The 20,297-nt window shown below is 37.7% G+C and overlaps 1 protein-coding gene across 7 annotated transcripts in view; it reads right to left on the bottom strand.

Annotated features, from left to right (window-relative positions):
- The window catches only part of LOC138316324 (multifunctional protein CAD-like), a 249,472-nt gene that overhangs the window by 33,328 nt on the left and 195,847 nt on the right, over nucleotides 1-20,297 (bottom strand). The window contains exon 41 of one of the 7 annotated variants that reach the window (XM_069258040.1): nucleotides 17,506-17,908. The exons of 4 other annotated variants lie outside the window; for them this stretch is intronic. In XM_069258040.1, the coding sequence (XP_069114141.1) occupies nucleotides 17,876-17,908 (33 nt within the window). In that variant the 3' untranslated portion in view covers nucleotides 17,506-17,875. Of the gene's footprint in view, nucleotides 1-17,505; nucleotides 17,909-18,265; nucleotides 18,778-18,818; nucleotides 19,371-20,297 lie in introns of those variants that run through there. 2 more of the 7 variants (XM_069258024.1, XM_069258032.1) reach the window with 2 other exon arrangements.

Raw genomic sequence — 20,297 nt, 5'->3', positions numbered from 1 at the left:
GAGTTTACATATGAAGTAGACAGTGATGAGTTTACCTATGAAGTAGACAGTGATGAGTTTACATATGAAGTAGACAGTGGTGAGTTTACATATGAAGTAGACAGTGATGAGTTTACCTATGAAGTAGACAGTGATGAGTTTACCTATGAAGTAGACAGTGATGAGTTTACATATGAAGTAGACAGTGATGAGTTTACATATGAAGTAGACAGTGATTAGTTTACATATGAAGTAGACAGTGATGAGTTTACCTATGAAGTAGACAGTGATGAGTTTACCTATGAAGTAGACAGTGATGAGTTTACCTATGAAATAGACAGTGATGAGTTTACCTATGAAATAGACAGTGATGAGTTTACATATGAAGTAGACAGTGATGAGTTTACATATGAAGTATAGACAGTGATGAGTTTACCTATGAAGTAGACAGTGATGAGTTTACCTATGAAGTAGACAGTGATGAGTTTACCTATGAAGTAGACAGTGATGAGTTTACCTATGAAGTAGACAGTGATGAGTTTACATATGAAGTAGACAGTGATGAGTTTACATATGAAGTAGACAGTGATGAGTTTACATATGAAGTAGACAGTGATGAGTTTACATATGAAGTAGACAGTGATGAGTTTACATATGAAGTAGACAGTGATGAGTTTACCTATGAAGTAGACATTGATGAGTTTACCTATGAAGTAGACAGTGATGAATTTACCTATGAAGTAGACAGTGATGAGTTTACATATGAAGTAGACAGTGATGAGTTTACATATGAAGTAGACAGTGATGAGTTTACATATGAAGTAGACAGTGATGAGTTTACATATGAAGTAGACAGTGATGAGTTTACCTATGAAGTAGACAGTGATGAGTTTACCTATGAAGTGTAGACAGTGATGAGTTTACATATGAAGTAGACAGTGATGAGTTTACATATGAAGTAGACAGTGATGAGTTTACCTATGAAGTATAGACAGTGATGAGTTTACATATGAAGTAGACAGTGATGAGTTTACCTATGAAGTAGACAGTGGTGAGTTTACATATGAAGTAGACAGTGATGAGTTTACCTATGAAGTGTAGACAGTGATGAGTTTACATATGAAGTAGACAGTGATGAGTTTACCTATGAAATAGACAGTGATGAGTTTACATATGAAGTAGACAGTGATGAGTTTACCTATGAAGTAGACAGTGATGAGTTTACATATGAAGTAGACAGTGATGAGTTTACATATGAAGTAGACAGTGATGAGTTTACCTATGAAGTAGACAGTGATGAGTTTACATATGAAGTAGACAGTGATGAGTTTACATATGAAGTAGACAGTGATGAGTTTACATATGAAGTAGACAGTGATGAGTTTACCTATGAAGTAGACAGTGATGAGTTTACCTATGAAGTAGACAGTGATGAGTTTACCTATGAAGTAGACAGTGATGAGTTTACATATGAAGTAGACAGTGATGAGTTTACATATGAAGTAGACAGTGATGAGTTTACATATGAAGTAGACAGTGATGAGTTTACATATGAAGTAGACAGTGATGAGTTTACATATGAAGTAGACAGTGATGAGTTTACATATGAAGTAGACAGTGATGAGTTTACATATGAAGTAGACAGTGATGAGTTTACATATGAAGTAGACAGTGATGAGTTTACATATGAAGTAGACAGTGATGAGTTTACATATGAAGTAGACTATGAAGATGAGTTTACATATGAAGTAGACAGTGATGAGTTTACATATGAAGTAGACAGTGATGAGTTTACCTATGAAGTGTAGACAGTGATGAGTTTACATATGAAGTAGACAGTGATGAATTTACCTATGAAGTAGACAGTGGTGAGTTTACATATGAAGTAGACAGTGATGAGTTTACATATGAAGTAGACAGTGATGAGTTTACATATGAAGTAGACAGTGAAGAGTTTACAGATGAAGTATAGACAGTGATGAGTTTACCTATGAAGTAGACATTGATGAGTTTACCTATGAAGTAGACAGTGATGAGTTTACATATGAAGTAGACAGTGATGAGTTTACATATGAAGTAGACAGTGAAGAGTTTACAGATGAAGTATAGACAGTGATGAGTTTACCTATGAAGTAGACATTGATGAGCTTACATATGAAGTAGACAGTGATGAGTTTACATATGAAGTAGACAGTGAAGAGTTTACAGATGAAGTATAGACAGTGATGAGTTTACCTATGAAGTAGACATTGATGAGTTTACCTATGAAGTAGACATTGATGAGTTTACCTATGAAGTAGACATTGATGAGTTTACATATGAAGTAGACAGTGATGAGTTTACATATGAAGTAGACAGTGAAGAGTTTACAGATGAAGTATAGACAGTGATGAGTTTACCTATGAAGTAGACATTGATGAGTTTACCTATGAAGTAGACAGTGATGAGTTTACATATGAAGTAGACAGTGATGAGTTTACCTATGAAGTAGACAGTGATGAGTTTACCTATGAAGTGTAGACAGTGATGAGTTTACCTATGAAGTAGACAGTGATGAGTTTACCTATGAAGTATAGACAGTGATGAGTTTACCTATGAAGTATAGACAGTGATGAGTTTACCTATGAAGTATAGACAGTGATGAGTTTACCTATGAAGTGTAGACAGTGATGAGTTTACATATGAAGTAGACAGTGATGAGTTTACCTATGAAGTAGACAGTGATGAGTTTACCTATGAAGTATAGACAGTGATGAGTTTACCTATGAAGTATAGACAGTGATGAGTTTACCTATGAAGTATAGACAGTGATGAGTTTACATATGAAGTAGACAGTGATGAGTTTACCTATGAAGTAGACAGTGATGAGTTTACATATGAAGTAGACAGTGGTGAGTTTACATATGAAGTAGACAGTGATGAGTTTACATATGAAGTAGACAGTGATGAGTTTACATATGAAGTAGACAGTGATCAGTTTACATATGAAGTAGACAGTGATGAGTTTACATATGAAGTAGACAGTGATGAGTTTACATATGAAGTAGACAGTGATGAATTTACCTATGAAGTAGACAGTGATGAGTTTACATATGAAGTAGACAGTGATGAGTTTACATATGAAGTAGACAGTGATGAGTTTACCTATGAAGTAGACAGTGATGAGTTTACCTATGAAGTAGACAGTGATGAGTTTACCTATGAAGTAGACAGTGGTGAGTTTACATATGAAGTAGACAGTGATGAGTTTACATATGAAGTAGACAGTGATGAATTTACCTATGAAATAGACAGTGATGAGTTTACATATGAAGTAGACAGTGATGAGTTTACATATGAAGTAGACAGTGATGAATTTACCTATGAAGTAGACAGTGATGAGTTTACATATGAAGTAGACAGTGATGAGTTTACCTATGAAGTAGACAGTGATGAATTTACCTATGAAATAGACAGTGATGAGTTTACCTATGAAGTAGACAGTGATGAATTTACCTATGAAATAGACAGTGATGAGTTACCTATGAAATTTACAGTAATGAATTTACCTATGAAGTAGCCAGTGATGAATTTACCTAATGATGAAGGAACCCAGTGATGAATTTACCTAATGTTGCATGAACCCAGTGAAGTAATGAAAATATTTAATGAATGAACCAGTCATGTGATCAACATATTTAATGATGAAAAGTCTGTGTATAGACATGCTAATGAAGATACCAGTGAGGGAAACACAATAAACATTTCCAGTAATGGACATTCATATAATGTAACGTACATATCAAGTGATAAATGGAGTGACTATAATAATGAACATATATATTGATGAATTTAGTGAAAATAATTTGTATATTGAGAATTTAATGGAGACAGTCAAAAATGAAATATAGTCATAATGTGTTTTGTTTATAGCTCCTTGTTTTCAAAAGACAGCATTATGATAACTTTGTATGTGAATCAAGTTAATCAATACTGCAGTATGTACATAATTAATATGTTATTTCTTTTTCATTACAGTTTTATATGTATTTTCATGTAACATGTTATGTGAATGTGTGAGAGTCATCTTATAGATTAGTGTTTTATTATTTTGAGTATAATATGTAGGTACTTTTACTTACAATATTACATTGTAATAGACATCAGTTTTGCTTACATTACATTATTATGTAATAATAGACTAAAAATTAATGTTTTTATGGGAGTAACAGATTTTTTTTTTTTGGATATAACTTATTATTATTTGTTTCTTTCTTTAAATTACTAAGTCAAGATTTTTTTTCCTCCTATAATACGACAATCGTGTCTATAGCCTGATCACCTATATTCATGAGCGTTGTTTTTGTTAGTCTGTAATGACTTGATCAATCATGCAGACTAGCATTATTTCATATAGTTAATGCATTTTATTTGTTTAAAAACAAGTTCTGTAGGTTAATTTTTTTTCTTATGTATATATAATTGTATTCTGTAAAAGTATTGCTTAAATTTGTCAAAAAAAAAAAGTGTTATTATAAATTAAGCATTTTTGTTATTAAAAGCTTTTAAAGTTTGCGGAGCAAACTTATGGGGAAGGGAGGAATGTGTCACGGTACAAAAATAGTAATTTTTATATTTCAAACATTTGTTCAGATATTTCAGTATAAATTGTATTTCAAATATAGGAGATTATTATAGTTGGTTTGTATTAAGGATTTTGGAGCTAAGACTAGATAATTGGATTTGAATAGTGTTCATTAGTTCGAGTTGACCAGTGACCAGTCTTGGCATGTTAAGGGAGTCGACAGGTGACCAGCCCCTAAGCTGGCTCAGCCAGTCTAATTGTAGTTAAATAAACATGTCCATTTAATTTGGGTTCTATTGTACAATGTTGACCATAGGCATTTACTGTAAGGGCATATTAGAATATCACTGTAATGTAAGATTTTTAGGGTAACTCCGCCCACTAATTAATTGTTTAGCCAATCAAAGTCTAACTTTCTATCTTTAGTAATTAATTGTAACATAAGGGATAATGATATGGAGTGTGTTAGTTACTTAGAAAAAGAGTGTGGACCCGAGAGCAAGTGGTGTGCTGGCCTATGCACAGGACCAATGGACATTTTAGACCAAATTTATAGTTCAGGCCAGCATCCCAATATGTAATGTGTATTAGAATGACAAGAATGGAAAATAAATACTGAAGAGGAAATCAACTGTGTTTTGTTAATCATCAACAAATCAAATGAACAGTTCACCAAGTGCGTAGACCAAAAGGGAGGTTTCAGAAGGGTGTGGCTTATGCGATACCATGCTAATTCCCCAAACTAAATAGCCACATCCTGATGGACCTCCGAATCACAGAATTGGGGAAAATACTCAAAACCCCAGCAAACCACTTGGTGACAAATGCAATATACGTAGAATCAATTGCACAATATATATTGATACTTTCACTGATATGGTGAAGTTTAGTATGACTCACTGAGATGATATAGTATCAATTGGCTATTTAAATTATCATATGCAGTACGGTTTTATGCGTTGCATTACAGGAAAGGAAATGAAATTAATGTGAAGTATGTAAACAGACACAACACAGACAAAAATAAGATGGAAAAAGTAATGTTTCAGTTCCTGGTGTACATGCTATACTCACGTATGATGAGCGCATTAGTCTTTATCACTCACGCTAATTAATTGGCGAAATTCGCGTCATTCAGCAGGTACGAGCTTGTTAAGATAGTGTCATCAGAAATTCTTCGCTTTTTCCCGTTTCTCAGCTTAACAAACAGCTTGCCTTCAATCGACCAGGAGTTCTCAACACAGTCTAGCTCGTACGCGCGCTTCAGAATTTGTTGGTTTTCCTGGGTCAAGTCTTCAAATATATATATCTTCTTACCCTTGAGCTCTTTGAGCACAAATTTGCAAATAGTGGACCGAGGTCTCAGTCGATGGGCTATGTCGATATCAGTTACTTTGACATCGACTTTAAGATTATCCCTAAAAAATTTGGCACATTTCTCAACGCAAGCCTCAGCCGTCTCAGTGCGATCACTATTTAGTCCGACGATTCAAATCAAATTTTTCCGGCCTTGTTGTTCTAGTGCATTATCCCGCCTTGCCAAATGAACTATTCTCTCTTCAGCTATCTGTACACTTGTCTCTAACTGACCAACTGTTTCTCGTAATCTCTCGTTCTCATTTTCCAGGTCAAAAACTTTCCCATCAAGTCTCTCAATCATCTCTTTGTTTTCTTGTCTGATTTCATCTCTCAATTTGTCCATATGAAAAATCATATCATCTTTTGTCATGAGAGTTAATAATACCTGGTTAATATGGTCGAGTTTATCATCGGTACTGTCCATGTGACTAATACTGACACTCCGCTACCTCTACGATCAGATTTCGTCTTTTTACTGGTACTAGTGCTCCTACCGGTCGGCATTTTCTAAGGATTTACTAGTCCGTACAGTGAAAAAGAGTATCGTGTCAAATAAATGCCAGCAACGAAATCGGGCAACACGTACCTGTACGTAGTATCTCAAGAACAGGTGTGCGCGTGGATAGTGTTCACTATGGTGGTCACTGAAGCATGACAAACTTCTCACATCACACAGGAGATATTCTCAAATATCTCGAGAAATAGTCACTTTTTCCAAAATCCAATCAGTTACGAATGTTCCATATTGTCACAAAAAGTGGTTCGTCAAAGTAATTCCAAAATATCTGTCTAACTAAGTTTAAAACCACATTTTATAGAGACAGAAATACATCACGCCTTCAAGCTTTCACAGTGCCACCGGAAGTCAAATAATTATATAATACCGTATTTTCCGGAGTATAAGTTGCGACTTTAATTTTCCCCTTAAATTCGGGATCGCTACCTATACACCAGTGAGACTTATCTGTGGACGAAAACCAAAATCTGACGATGTTTTTGCATTATTACGTCATGATCCACATGTGAAAATCGTAAGTTTTACTCGCCGGTTTAGGTTATACATCGAAAACAAGAGGCCCAGAGGGCCTGTATCGCTCACCTGGTTTGTAATGCCAAGTCATGTTCTGAATACAGGTTCATTGTTTCTTTTCTGAAGGAATTTGAATATTTACCTCCAATTTCCCATATTGGGCCACACCTCTCCTGCCCCTGGGGGGTAAGAGCCAAAATTTATACAAGTTCTGTTTCCCTTCCAAAAAGGATGTTTGTGGCCAAATTTGGTTACAATCCATGCAGAACTCTAGGACAAGTGGCGATTTATAGGATTTAACCTCTATTTCCCCTATTGGGCCCTGCCCCTCCTGCCCCCAGGGGGTCAGAGCCAAAATTTATACAAGTTCTGTTCCCCTTTCCCCAAGGATGTTTGTGGCCAAATTTGGTTACAATCCATGCAAAACTCTAGGACAAGTAGCGATTTATAGGATTTACCTCTATTTCCCCTATTGGGCCCCGCCCCTCCTGCCCCCGGGGGGTCAGAGCCAAAATTTATACAAGCTCTGTTCCCCTTCCCCCAAGGATGTTTGTGGCCAAATTTGGTTACAATCCATGCAGAACTCTAGGACAAGTAGCGATTTATAGGATTTACCTCTATTTCCCCTATTGGGCCCCGCCCCTCCTGCCCCCGGGGGGTCAGAGCCAAAATTTATACAAGTTCTGTTCCCCCTTCCCCCAAGGATGTTTGTGGCCAAATTTGGTTACAATCCATGCAGAACTCTATGACTAGTAGCGATTTAAAGGATTTACCTCTATTTCCCCTATTGGGCCCCGCCCCTCCTGCCCCAGGGGGGTCAGAGCCAAAATTTATACAAGTTCTGTTCCCCCTCCCCCAAGGATGTTTGTGGCCAAATTTGGTTACAATCCATGCAGAACTCTATGACTAGTAGCGATTTAAAGGATTTACCTCTATTTCCCCTATTGGGCCCCGCCCCTCCTGCCCCAGGGGGGTCAGAGCCAAAATTTATACAAGTTCTGTTCCCCCTCCCCCAAGGATGTTTGTGGCCAAATTTGGTTACAATCCATGCAGAACTCTATGACTAGTAGCCATTTAAAGGAATTGTTGACGGACAGACGGACGACGGACGGACGGACGGACGGACGGACGGACGACGGACGACGGACGACGGACGCCGCGCCATGACATAAGCTCACCGGCCCTTTGGGCCAGGTGAGCTAAAAATCACTGTAAAATTGTTTAAAAGATATAATAAGAAATGAAAATATAATAAAGATGAAAATAATTACGTACAAGATGTATGTTCAATCGTACAATTGTTTAATTCACGGAAAATTGGCCAACTGAAGTGTGGTTGTTTACTATCACAACACAATGACGGACTGAACTCGCTATCGATTTTCTGCGGGTTTGTTATCGAGATAATAATATTAAAACGTCAAAGGTGATCAAATATCAAATAAAAGGTTTAATATATTATTTAAATATTATATTTGGACAAGAAATGCTAACTTGCACATGTGTTTAACAGTCATCTGTCTACAGGTGTATTTCCCGGAATCCTGTCGTCGTGATTTCAATGAAATAATCAGCAATCAAGTTATACACGTAAATAACATGTAGTATAGAACATAATACCAATTTTATAAGCATCACACTGTCGTATAAAACATCTTTTAATCGATCTCTGCAGCGTCAGACACCCCGAGGTTATATTCGGAAGTTTATAAAAATAAAGCTTCGGTATTGCATTATAGGATACGCCTACACTATTAACAAAGTCGATAATACAGTAACTCTTTACACAAAGACATATTTAAAGTTATATGTGCCGTATTTTTCATACTCACGAATCAAGATGAGCTTTTGATATGTTATTTATTACCAAAAGTTACCAACATTTTGAGAATTACAGTATTTTCAATGCTAACGTTTTAATTTTACGAGTACATATAAGAGCTGAAAATGATTTTTGGCAGTACTGCCAAAAATCATCATATCTACATCTATAGTGAAGTGAAATGAGTACATACGGTCGGACCATTAAGCCAAATCGTGGTCTACAATTTCATTTAGCATTTGTATAATGTTATTAGTCATTGTAAAGTGATATCTACAGGTATGTTTCCATATAAACATACATAAGGCATAAAAACCTACAATTTTACAGTACTTAAATTCTGTGTTGCAACTGACGTTTGTCAGACATCTGGAACCATTTGAATGATTTTCACGGCTTAATTCATCAAACCTTACGGTTTTCAATAGATTAATGAAGAAAAAATAAGATGTCAAAATTTTCGTCCAGTTACGGCACATATAACTTTAATACACAGAATATATCAAAATAAAGATATAATACATATGTCCTATGCGTACTGAAGACAGTATCTTAACCGGCGTATTAAAATGTTAGCGAAAGTAAGCATGAATTCAAACTTGCAAATGTGTTACACATGTGTATTTCCCGGAATCCTGTCGCCGTGATTTTAATGAAATACTCCAATCAACTTTATAAACGGAAGTAATGTGTAATATTAAACATAATATCGACATTATAGACAATACACAGTCGTATAAAACATCATTTAATTGATCTCTGCAGTGGCAAACACCACAAGGTCATATCCGGAAGTTTGCAAAAATAAGGCTACAGTAATGCACTAAACGAAGTCAAATTTAGGTTACGATGCTAATCTTGATAATACATTAAACTATTATACAACAATATGTTTGATACACAAACTATATCAAAATAGTGTTACAATACAATTCTATTCATAGTGAAGACTGTATTTTAACCGGCTTAATTACTGACATACGAATGAGAGTAAGCATGGATTCGTACGGCCGCCATGTTTGTTTACACACAAGTAGGCTTACGCAATGGCAGAGTAAACAACAAACAGAAACATGACCAAAATCTATTTTTACTCAAGATATTTACATCATTGTGATCGAGTGTTATTTGTTATTTATTTCCATTAAGTATACAAACAGTTTTAGTTATTCTAATCAATCGATCATAATTACCGTATACATACTTCATCAGAGATTAATCGTATGTACTCAAACGTGGGTAACATTATATTGGGGAATAATAAATTGATGATCCTGTTGATGCATAAAACTAAATAAACCAAATTAAATAAAGTATGTGTAGCAAATGTGAAGCATGCGAGAACAGGCAATCCCTGACAGTTCTTGACTTCTGTGCAATACACAACGTTACAATACACAGTGTAAAAGTTATCCCCCGTAGTTACGGAGATTGCTGATAGGATTACAAAGGTATAGTGTTCCGGTTAAAATGAAAACCACGGTAACCGCATAATGGAAGGTGTATACACACCTCCATAAAAAAACTGTTAAGTGAAAAACTAAAAATATTTGTACTGTTCTGTTATCTGAGTAAAACTTTTCTTAATTCTAAGATGTGGTAGATAACATTTTAACCTCCATGGCCCAAGTGTTGGGCTACTGGTTCAATATCAGACACTTAATCCACATGGCCACCATACCTCAAGTGTTGGGCTAGTGGTTCAATATCAGACACTTAATCCACATGGCCACCATACCCCAAGTGTTGGGCTAGTGGTTCAATATCAGACACTTAATCCACATGGCCACCATACCCCAAGTGTTGGGCTAGTGGTTCAATATCAGACACTTAATCCACATGGCCACCATACCTCAAGTGTTGGGCTAGTGGTTCAATATCAGACACTTAATCCACATGGCCACCATACCTCAAGTGTTGGGCTAGTGGTTCAATATCAGACACTTAATCCACATGGCCACCATACCTCAAGTGTTGGGCTAGTGGTTCAATATCAGACACTTAATCCACATGGCCACCATACCTCAAGTGTTGGGCTAGTGGTTCAATATCAGACACTTAATCCACATGGCCACCATACCCCAAGTGTTGGGCTAGTGGTTCAATATCAGACACTTAATCCACATGGCCTAGATACCCCAAGTGTTGGGCTAGTGGTTCAATATCAGACACTTAATCCACATGGCCTACCATACCTCAAGTGTTGGGCTAGTGGTTCAATATCAGACACTTAATCCACATGGCCACCATACCTCAAGTGTTGGGCTAGTGGTTCAATATCAGACACTTAATCCACATGGCCACCATACCTCAAGTGTTGGGCTAGTGGTTCAATATCAGACACTTAATCCACATGGCCACCATACCTCAAAGTGTTGGGCTAGTGGTTCAATATCAGACACTTAATCCACATGGCCTCCATACCTCAAGTGTTGGGCTAGTGGTTCAATATCAGACACTTAATCCACATGGCGCCACCATACCCCAAGTGTTGGGCTAGTGGTTCAATATCAGACACTTAATCCACATGGCCACCATACCCCAAGTGTTGGGCTAGTGGTTCAATATCAGACACTTAATCCACATGGCCACCATACCCCAAGTGTTGGGCTAGTGGTTCAATATCAGACACTTAATCCACATGGCCACCATACCCCAAGTGTTGGGCTAGTGGTTCAATATCAGACACTTAATCCACATGGCCACCATACCCAAGTGTTGGGCTAGTGGTTCAATATCAGACAATTAATCCACATGGCCACCATACCCCAAGTGTTGGGCTAGTGGTTCAATATCAGACACTTAATCCACATGGCCACCATACCTCAAGTGTTGGGCTAGTGGTTCAATATCAGACACTTAATCCACATGGCCTACCATACCCCAAGTGTTGGGCTAGTGGTTCAATATCAGACACTTAATCCACATGGCCACCATACCTCAAGTGTTGGGCTAGTGGTTCAATATCAGACACTTAATCCACATGGCCACCATACCCCAAGTGTTGGGCTAGTGGTTCAATATCAGACACTTAATCCACATGGCCACCATACCCCAAGTGTTGGGCTAGTGGTTCAATATCAGACACTTAATCCACATGGCCACCATACCTCAAGTGTTGGGCTAGTGGTTCAATATCAGACACTTAATCCACATGGCCACCATACCCCAAGTGTTGGGCTAGTGGTTCAATATCAGACACTTAATCCACATGGCCTAGATACCCCAAGTGTTGGGCTAGTGGTTCAATATCAGACACTTAATCCACATGGCCACCATACCTCAAGTGTTGGGCTAGTGGTTCAATATCAGACACTTAATCCACATGGCCACCATACCTCAAGTGTTGGGCTAGTGGTTCAATATCAGACACTTAATCCACATGGCCTCCATACCTCAAGTGTTGGGCTAGTGGTTCAATATCAGACACTTAATCCACATGGCCACCATACCCCAAGTGTTGGGCTAGTGGTTCAATATCAGACACTTAATCCACATGGCCACCATACCTCAAGTGTTGGGCTAGTGGTTCAATATCAGACACTTAATCCACATGGCCACCATACCTCAAGTGTTGGGCTAGTGGTTCAATATCAGACACTTAATCCACATGGCCACCATACCTCAAGTGTTGGGCTAGTGGTTCAATATCAGACACTTAATCCACATGGCCACCATACCCCAAGTGTTGGGCTAGTGGTTCAATATCAGACACTTAATCCACATGGCCACCATACCCAAGTGTTGGGCTAGTGGTTCAATATCAGACACTTAATCCACATGGCCACCATACTCAAGTGTTGGGCTAGTGGTTCAATATCAGACACTTAATCCACATGGCCACCATACCTCAAGTGTTGGGCTAGTGGTTCAATATCAGACACTTAATCCACATGGCCCCATACCTCAAGTGTTGGGCTAGTGGTTCAATACAGACACTTAATCCACATGGCCCCATACCAAGTGTTGGGCTAGTGGTTCAATATCAGACACTTAATCCACATGGCCACCATACCCAAGTGTTGGGCTAGTGGTTCAATATCAGACACTTAATCCACATGGCCACCATACCCAAGTGTTGGGCTAGTGGTTCAATATCAGACACTTAATCCAATGCCACCATACCTCAAGTGTTGGGCTAGTGGTTCAATATCAGACACTTAATCCACATGGCCACCATACCCAAGTGTTGGGCTAGTGGTTCAATATCAGACACTTATAATCCCATGGCATCTATCCACCCAAGTGTTGGGCTAGTGGTTCAATATCAGACACTTAATCCACATGGCCACCATACCCAAGTGTTGGGCTAGTGGTTCAATATCAGACACTTAATCCACATGGCCACCATACCTCAAGTGTTGGGCTAGTGGTTCAATATCAGACACTTAATCCACATGGCCACCATACCTCAAGTGTTGGGCTAGTGGTTCAATATCAGACACTTAATCCACATGGCCACCATACCCCAAGTGTTGGGCTAGTGGTTCAATATCAGACACTTAATCCACATGGCCAATACCCAAGTGTGGGCTAGTGGTTCAATATCAGACACTTAATCCACATGCCACATACCCAAGTGTTGGGCTAGTGGTTCAATATCAGACACTTAATCCACATGGCCACCATACCTCAAGTGTTGGGCTAGTGGTTCAATATCAGACACTTAATCCACATGGCCACCATACCCCAAGTGTTGGGCTAGTGGTTCAATATCAGACACTTAATCCACATGGCCACCATACCCCAAGTGTTGGGCTAGTGGTTCAATATCAGACACTTAATCCACATGGCCACCATACCTCAAGTGTTGGGCTAGTGGTTCAATATCAGACACTTAATCCACATGGCCACCATCCTCCCAAAGTGTTGGGCTAGTGGTTCAATATCAGACACTTAATCCACATGGCCACCATACCCAAGTGTTGGGCTAGTGGTTCAATATCAGACACTTAATCCACATGGCCACCATACCTCAAGTGTTGGGCTAGTGGTTCAATATCAGACACTTAATCCACATGGCCACCATCCCAAGTGTTGGGCTAGTGGTTCAATATCAGACACTTAATCCACATGGCCACCATACCTCAAGTGTTGGGCTAGTGGTTCAATATCAGACACTTAATCCACATGGCCACCATACCTCAAGTGTTGGGCTAGTGGTTCAATATCAGACACTTAATCCACATGGCCACCATACCTCAAGTGTTGGGCTAGTGGTTCAATATCAGACACTTAATCCACATGGCCACCATACCTCAAGTGTTGGGCTAGTGGTTCAATATCAGACACTTAATCCACATGGCCACCATACCCAAGTGTTGGGCTAGTGGTTCATTATCAGACACTTAACCCATGGCCCCATACTCAATGTAGTGGTTCAATATCAGACACTTAATCCACATGGCCACCATACCCAAGTGTTGGGCTAGTGGTTCAATATCAGACACTTAATCCACATGGCCACCATACCCCAAGTGTTGGGCTAGTGGTTCAATATCAGACACTTAATCCACATGGCCTAGATACCCCAAGTGTTGGGCTAGTGGTTCAATATCAGACACTTAATCCACATGACCACCATACCTCAAGTGTTGGGCAAGTGGTTTAATATCAGACACTTAATCTACATGGCCACCATACCTCAAGTGTTGGGCTAGTGGTTCAATATCAGACACTTAATCCACATGGCCACCATACCCCAAGTGTTGGGCTAGTGGTTCAATATCAGACATTTAAAGTGTACACGGAATGGTTTGGTATATAAGGCTTGATAAATGCGTCATTGTTTGAAATTGAGAATGGCGAAAGTACGAGTTTCATAGTGAATACGGTATTAGAGATAATGCACTGTTTCTCTAGAACACACCTGAAGCCCCAAGCCATTGACCCCGAAACTATCTGTTTGTAAATATCGATTTTGAAGACTCAAATACTTGTGTACATGTCCGATACATGTTTAATTTTATCCTCAATCACAGATGAGTTATGGAAATATGGATTTATATCATAAATATATATTATTGTACCTGTCATAGATAAATGAACATCTCTGTGCGATTACTGCATAATTATACACAATAACATGTACATAATAATCAACTTATCTTGTATATCCGCGGTGTTTGGAACCACATATACGTGTACACGAATATTATACCAAGGACTTATATATATGTTCTTGATAATTTCATCCAAAACCCGACTCAGGTCGTCTAATGTCTACTGGTCAAACCCGCTTTACAAATTCCTGATTTTTTCATAAAATCTGCCCCTACGAATTAAGGTATGATTCTTAACCAATGATTTATAAGTCCTTGTTCTAAACAGAAATTTTTTGCATATATGTAAATGCATCTACTAACTGCTTTATGTCTGAAATTGATTGTGTGACTTAATTAATATACCTTTGATACGCCATTTAATTCTGTGATTTTGCGGATTTAATTCTATATACCAAGTTTTGAGAACCGTCATATCACAAATACTTATTATTTAGCAGACGTGATATTTTTTGATCAATTTATTTTTGACGAAATACATTCAGCTTTCATATAGAATCTTCTTCAGTGCATCCGACGACTTGTTGATATTTTGCTCAAGGTCATTCATTAGTGTCTTTACTTGAAAAATAAATAATGCACAGGTCAGACGATAAAAAATGAGACTGAAGATGTCTAATCCAAATAGCAGATATCAAGTATCAAAATCAGAATACTTCCGAATAGCCAATGTCGTGCTGCCTTAATCTCTTCACCTGTATACTGCAGTATAAAACGCGTGGTCAACTCTGGCTAATTAGGGGGCTAACGAGTTACGTAAGAAAGGTGTTTAGTGACCTGTCAACTAGCACATGTCACTTCTCAAAATATCTGTCCACATGTAAGTTTGACAAACTATCATGTAATTGTTGTATAATGTCATATTTACAGTAAAATATACTGTTCGTACATAATATATAACAAGTGTAACACACTATATGCATGTTTAATATTTCTGATAGTTGCTCCAATTCTTTGCGAATTTTTGTCAATTTCGATCCTTATATAATACCAATAATGATTATCTATATAACCAATAAATGTACTGTTGAAGATTGTTTAAATAACACATGTTGACATAGGAAGTTTTTACAAAAAAAAATATAAATAGATAAAATAAAAATATGTATATGATATCTACCGTGTATTGAACTATGAAATACATTATATAACATACTTTCTTTTTGTTATGTTGGTTCTTTATTTATACAGAAACATATTCAAAGGGATAATTATATATAACCATCATTTTCCGAAATCGTCTCCTTTTAGATTACATAGTGAAAATTAAATATTCCCGAACTTTGATAATTTAATAATTTATTAAAACAGATAGTAGATTTCTAGTAAAAAGGTACCGAGCCGTGTATGTATGATAGTTTACACAAAGCAGAGATATAGATAATCTAATTTTCAAATCTCTGCACAATTATGTATTTTAGCCTTGTTTCAGTTGCAATATTTAACAATTAAAGGTAACGGGCGCTATGAATATTTATCTGACACCCAGATTGCATTTATATCTCCAATAATTGCAATCTAACAAGCCTTTAATTGTTATATTTACATTTATTTCTATTTCACAATGAAATCGTATTTTTAGATCGCATTGACATTTTGAAAATCCCGCGTCAACCATCTAAATCGAACAGCCAAGTTCAAGGTGATAAAAATAGTCCCTATAAATCAATGTAAAATGATAACAAGAAATCACAATTAATCAATAACTTTTAATTTCTTAGTGATATAGTAAACTTTTTAAGCGTTGTTTTCATTATTTGAAAAAAAAACAATGTTAATTTAACAAAAGTGTTGATTTTCACGCGCGGATTTAATCTGTGTAAACAAAACTCCCATCAACTCAAGCGTGAGTTGGCAGCATGACACTCGCCTCACACCGTGATCATCATGATATCAACAGGATTTTACCGCTGGAAGTTGAATGTACAGCCCGTAAATGCTGCGTTAGAGAAGAAACTCAGAGTCGCTAAGTTTGTTTGGACATTGATGTTTGTGTTGCGTCCTAGAAGTTGTTTATCAAGATCCTGTGTGTTGCACGCTGCGACAGTAAGCAATGGGGATCTAGAAACTGTACTAGACGGCCGCGACTCGGCTACGGTTGGAGATCTAGATGGGGATCTAGAAACCGCCGGATGTGCTACAGTTGACAGGGACGCACTGAGTGATTTCTTTTGGAGAGTTGACACGGTACAGTTATAAGATCTCAGAGAGCTTTCCGACTTGTGCGAGCTCATAAACATAATGTATCTTGCCTCGAATCCATTAAGGAACTGAATCGCAGTTGCACGTAAACAATGCGGCGTGTAAGATTTTGCAACCGAAGCTGCTTTGCATATTTCTGACAGGAAGTTAGAAAATGTGCGCTTTGCCAACTGCTTGCTTGTAAACCAGACTTCGTTTGAATATGGAGCAGTGACTGCAGCCTTCCTGTACTGGTTGAAAAGGTGAGTGGCACTTTTGTCAATTTTTCGATAAGGAGTTTTAACATTTTTACTGGACAACATGGAGAGCCTGTTGCATTCATTCGCTTGTCAGACGGCGCTGACCCAGAATCAATTCCACCTTGGTGATTTTTCTGCTGCGTTTCGACATTAAGGGTGACATATTCACCACTCTCGTCAGTTTCAAAGGTAAACGAGTTAGTTTTAAGTTGATGGTGGAACTCCATCCCTCTGGAAACAAAGTGAATTGACAGATTGTACCAATTACAGTGTCTCAGTATAATTGGACATCTTGTAGCGCCTTCAAGGTACTTGCTTATCTTTGATAAATCTGCTTTATCGATAACCTCCTTATGTTTAGTTGGTTTTGAAAGACACGTTTTTGTTCTCTCTTTCAACATCTAAAAACGCAGTTGGCCGTTTTAAACTCCTTGTCTCGCGCTATGTCAATATTCCTGTGGATGTCCGACAGGAAACGATTGATTCCAGCACGAATACTTAAAAGGCTATTCCTGTGGTAAAGGTCTTGATCAGCTGTGTTACTGGGTTTCGGTCGTGTTTCAACATAGAATTTGCCAAGTGACAGTGCTAGTTCTTCAGGTGCAACTTTCTCCATGTCTATTTCAAATCCATTTCTTTCAATGCACCATTCTGTAATGCATTCAAGAAAATATTTTAATTTTGTTAATTTTAATATTCTTTGCCCCTTCCCCCCCCCCTCCTCCCGAAGTTTTGAAAATGACCTATGTTATGTGATACTTTTAAAAGTTAAAATATCAATTAATGGTCCATGGTTTTTATAATATTAATAACCAGAATTGAATTCTTAGAGAAAACATCATGTTGTGTAAATATTGGAACGGTATGTGATTGTTTGTGTTAAAAAAAACCCAATTCATCTGTTTCAATTACTTTTGTAGTTTGTTTACACAATGTGAATTAATCAACATCATCAGATAACAGACAATTTAAGTTTATAAAAAGTAAGAAATACCTTGAAACATTTTCATTGCCCATTTTGTGCTGCTTTTCGTTGACTTGGATTGACGGGATTGAAATAAAGTTTCAACCTCTTCCTCTAGCTGTTGCAACTTTAAATCATTTTAATGGAGGCTGATCTAGGTTTTGTTTGGTGTCTTCCTTTAATATTCTATCTATGCTCACTGTTGCTAAATTTGCAGTTGAAATTGGAACAACAGGCATTTCTGGAGGTGGAAGATCCTCAAAAGCAGCCTTTGTAAGATCAGGCAATTCCATTAAAAGGCTTGCAGTTATTGCTTCCGCATATTCAGAGATTTCTTCAGAATCCATGCTTAGAAGTATTTCTTCATCGCTTTCTATCACTGCCATGATAGGCCTACCAATATCTAGAATTTCCTCATCATTTTTGAGTTCTTGAGGCAGTCCAATAATAAAATTAATGCAAGGCTGTCAAGATCATGCAGATCAGGGCTGTCCATTGTGACTATAACAGTTGCAGACGACACAGTCTGAGGCTGATCATGATTTCCATGAGAATTCTGGGAATATTTGATTATTTTTTATTTTATTTTAATCATATAAACATTCCAAAAATTATTTATTATTTTTGGTATTTTTTTGAAATATTGGATGTTTTTTTATTTTGTTTTTGTTTTCAATGCCTAGTTCTCTTGTTGCTAAGCTGAGTCAAACACAGGAAGTTTCCTGGAATGTGGCGGCCATATTGGTTTGGTTTGTTTACATTGGTTGCACATATGTATTACTACACCAAATCTTGGCTGTATTTATAGACTCATAATGCAGATCAAGATTATCATTAGAGTAATGGGGGTCTGTATGACAAAATGTAAATATTTCCTTATATATAATCAAATCGTCATCATAACTATATATACTTGTAAAATTCTCGCAAGCCCATTTCAGGAATACATATATGTCCACCTTTGTGCTATAACCCCACTACCAAACAACCCACTGCCGTTGTCCTCGTGACGTCACATCCGGTTATTCCCCAAATCAGCATGAGTGGCCGATTCCCTGATTAGCAGTCGATATACAGGTAAAAATTGGGCAGTTCAGAGGGCGGTATCTCAGTACTGAAGTGGCCGATTTTGATGCGGTTTTCAACATTCTTGTCAGGAGATAAAACAGAATAACATATCAAAATATATACCATACCCAGTACCTAGTAAAATACTAAATAGAGCAAAGGGCAGTTTAAATGGTAATGAAATGAAAAGTCGGGTAGGTGTACAGTACCTTTAGTACAAAGTTGGGCTAAGACAGATAGGTGTACAGTACCTTTAGTACATAGTTGGGCTAAGACAGGTAGGTGTACAGTACCTTTAGTACATAGTTGGGCTAAGACAGGTAGGTGTACAGTACCTTTAGAACATAGTTGGGCTAAGACAGGTAGGTGTACAGTACCTTTAGTACATAGTTGGGCTAAGACAGGTAGGTGTACAGTACCTTTAGTACATAGTTGGGCTAAGACAGGTAGGTGTACAGTACCTTTAGAACATAGTTGGGCTAAGACAGGTAGGTGTACAGTACCTTTAGTACATAGTTGGGCTAAGACAGGTAGGTGTACAGTACCTTTAGAACATAGTTGGGCTAAGACAGGTAGGTGTACAGTACCTTTAGTACATAGTTGGGCTAAGACAGGTAGGTGTACATTACCTTTAGTACATAGTTGGGCTAAGACAGGTAGGTGTACAGTACCTTTTGAACATAGTTGGGCTAAGACAGGTAGGTGTACAGTTCCTTTAGAACATAGTTGGGCTGAGTCAGATAGGTGTACAGTACCTTTAGTACATAGTTGGGCTAAGACAGGTAGGTGAAAAGTACCTTTAGAACGTAGTTGGGCTGAGTCAGGAAGATGTAATGTACCTTTAGTACATAGTTTGGCTAAGACAGGTAGGTGTACAGTTTGACCTTTAGAACATAGTTGGGCTGAGTCAAGTAGGTGTAGTGTACCTTTAGTACATAGTTTGGCTAAGACAGGTAGGTGTACAGTACCTTTAGTACATATTTGGGCAAAGACAGGTAGGTGAACAGT

Source organism: Argopecten irradians, chromosome 1, assembly GCF_041381155.1.
Source record: "Argopecten irradians isolate NY chromosome 1, Ai_NY, whole genome shotgun sequence".
Lineage (NCBI taxonomy): Eukaryota > Metazoa > Mollusca > Bivalvia > Pectinida > Pectinidae > Argopecten > Argopecten irradians.
This window is presented reverse-complemented; position numbering and strand designations above follow the sequence as displayed.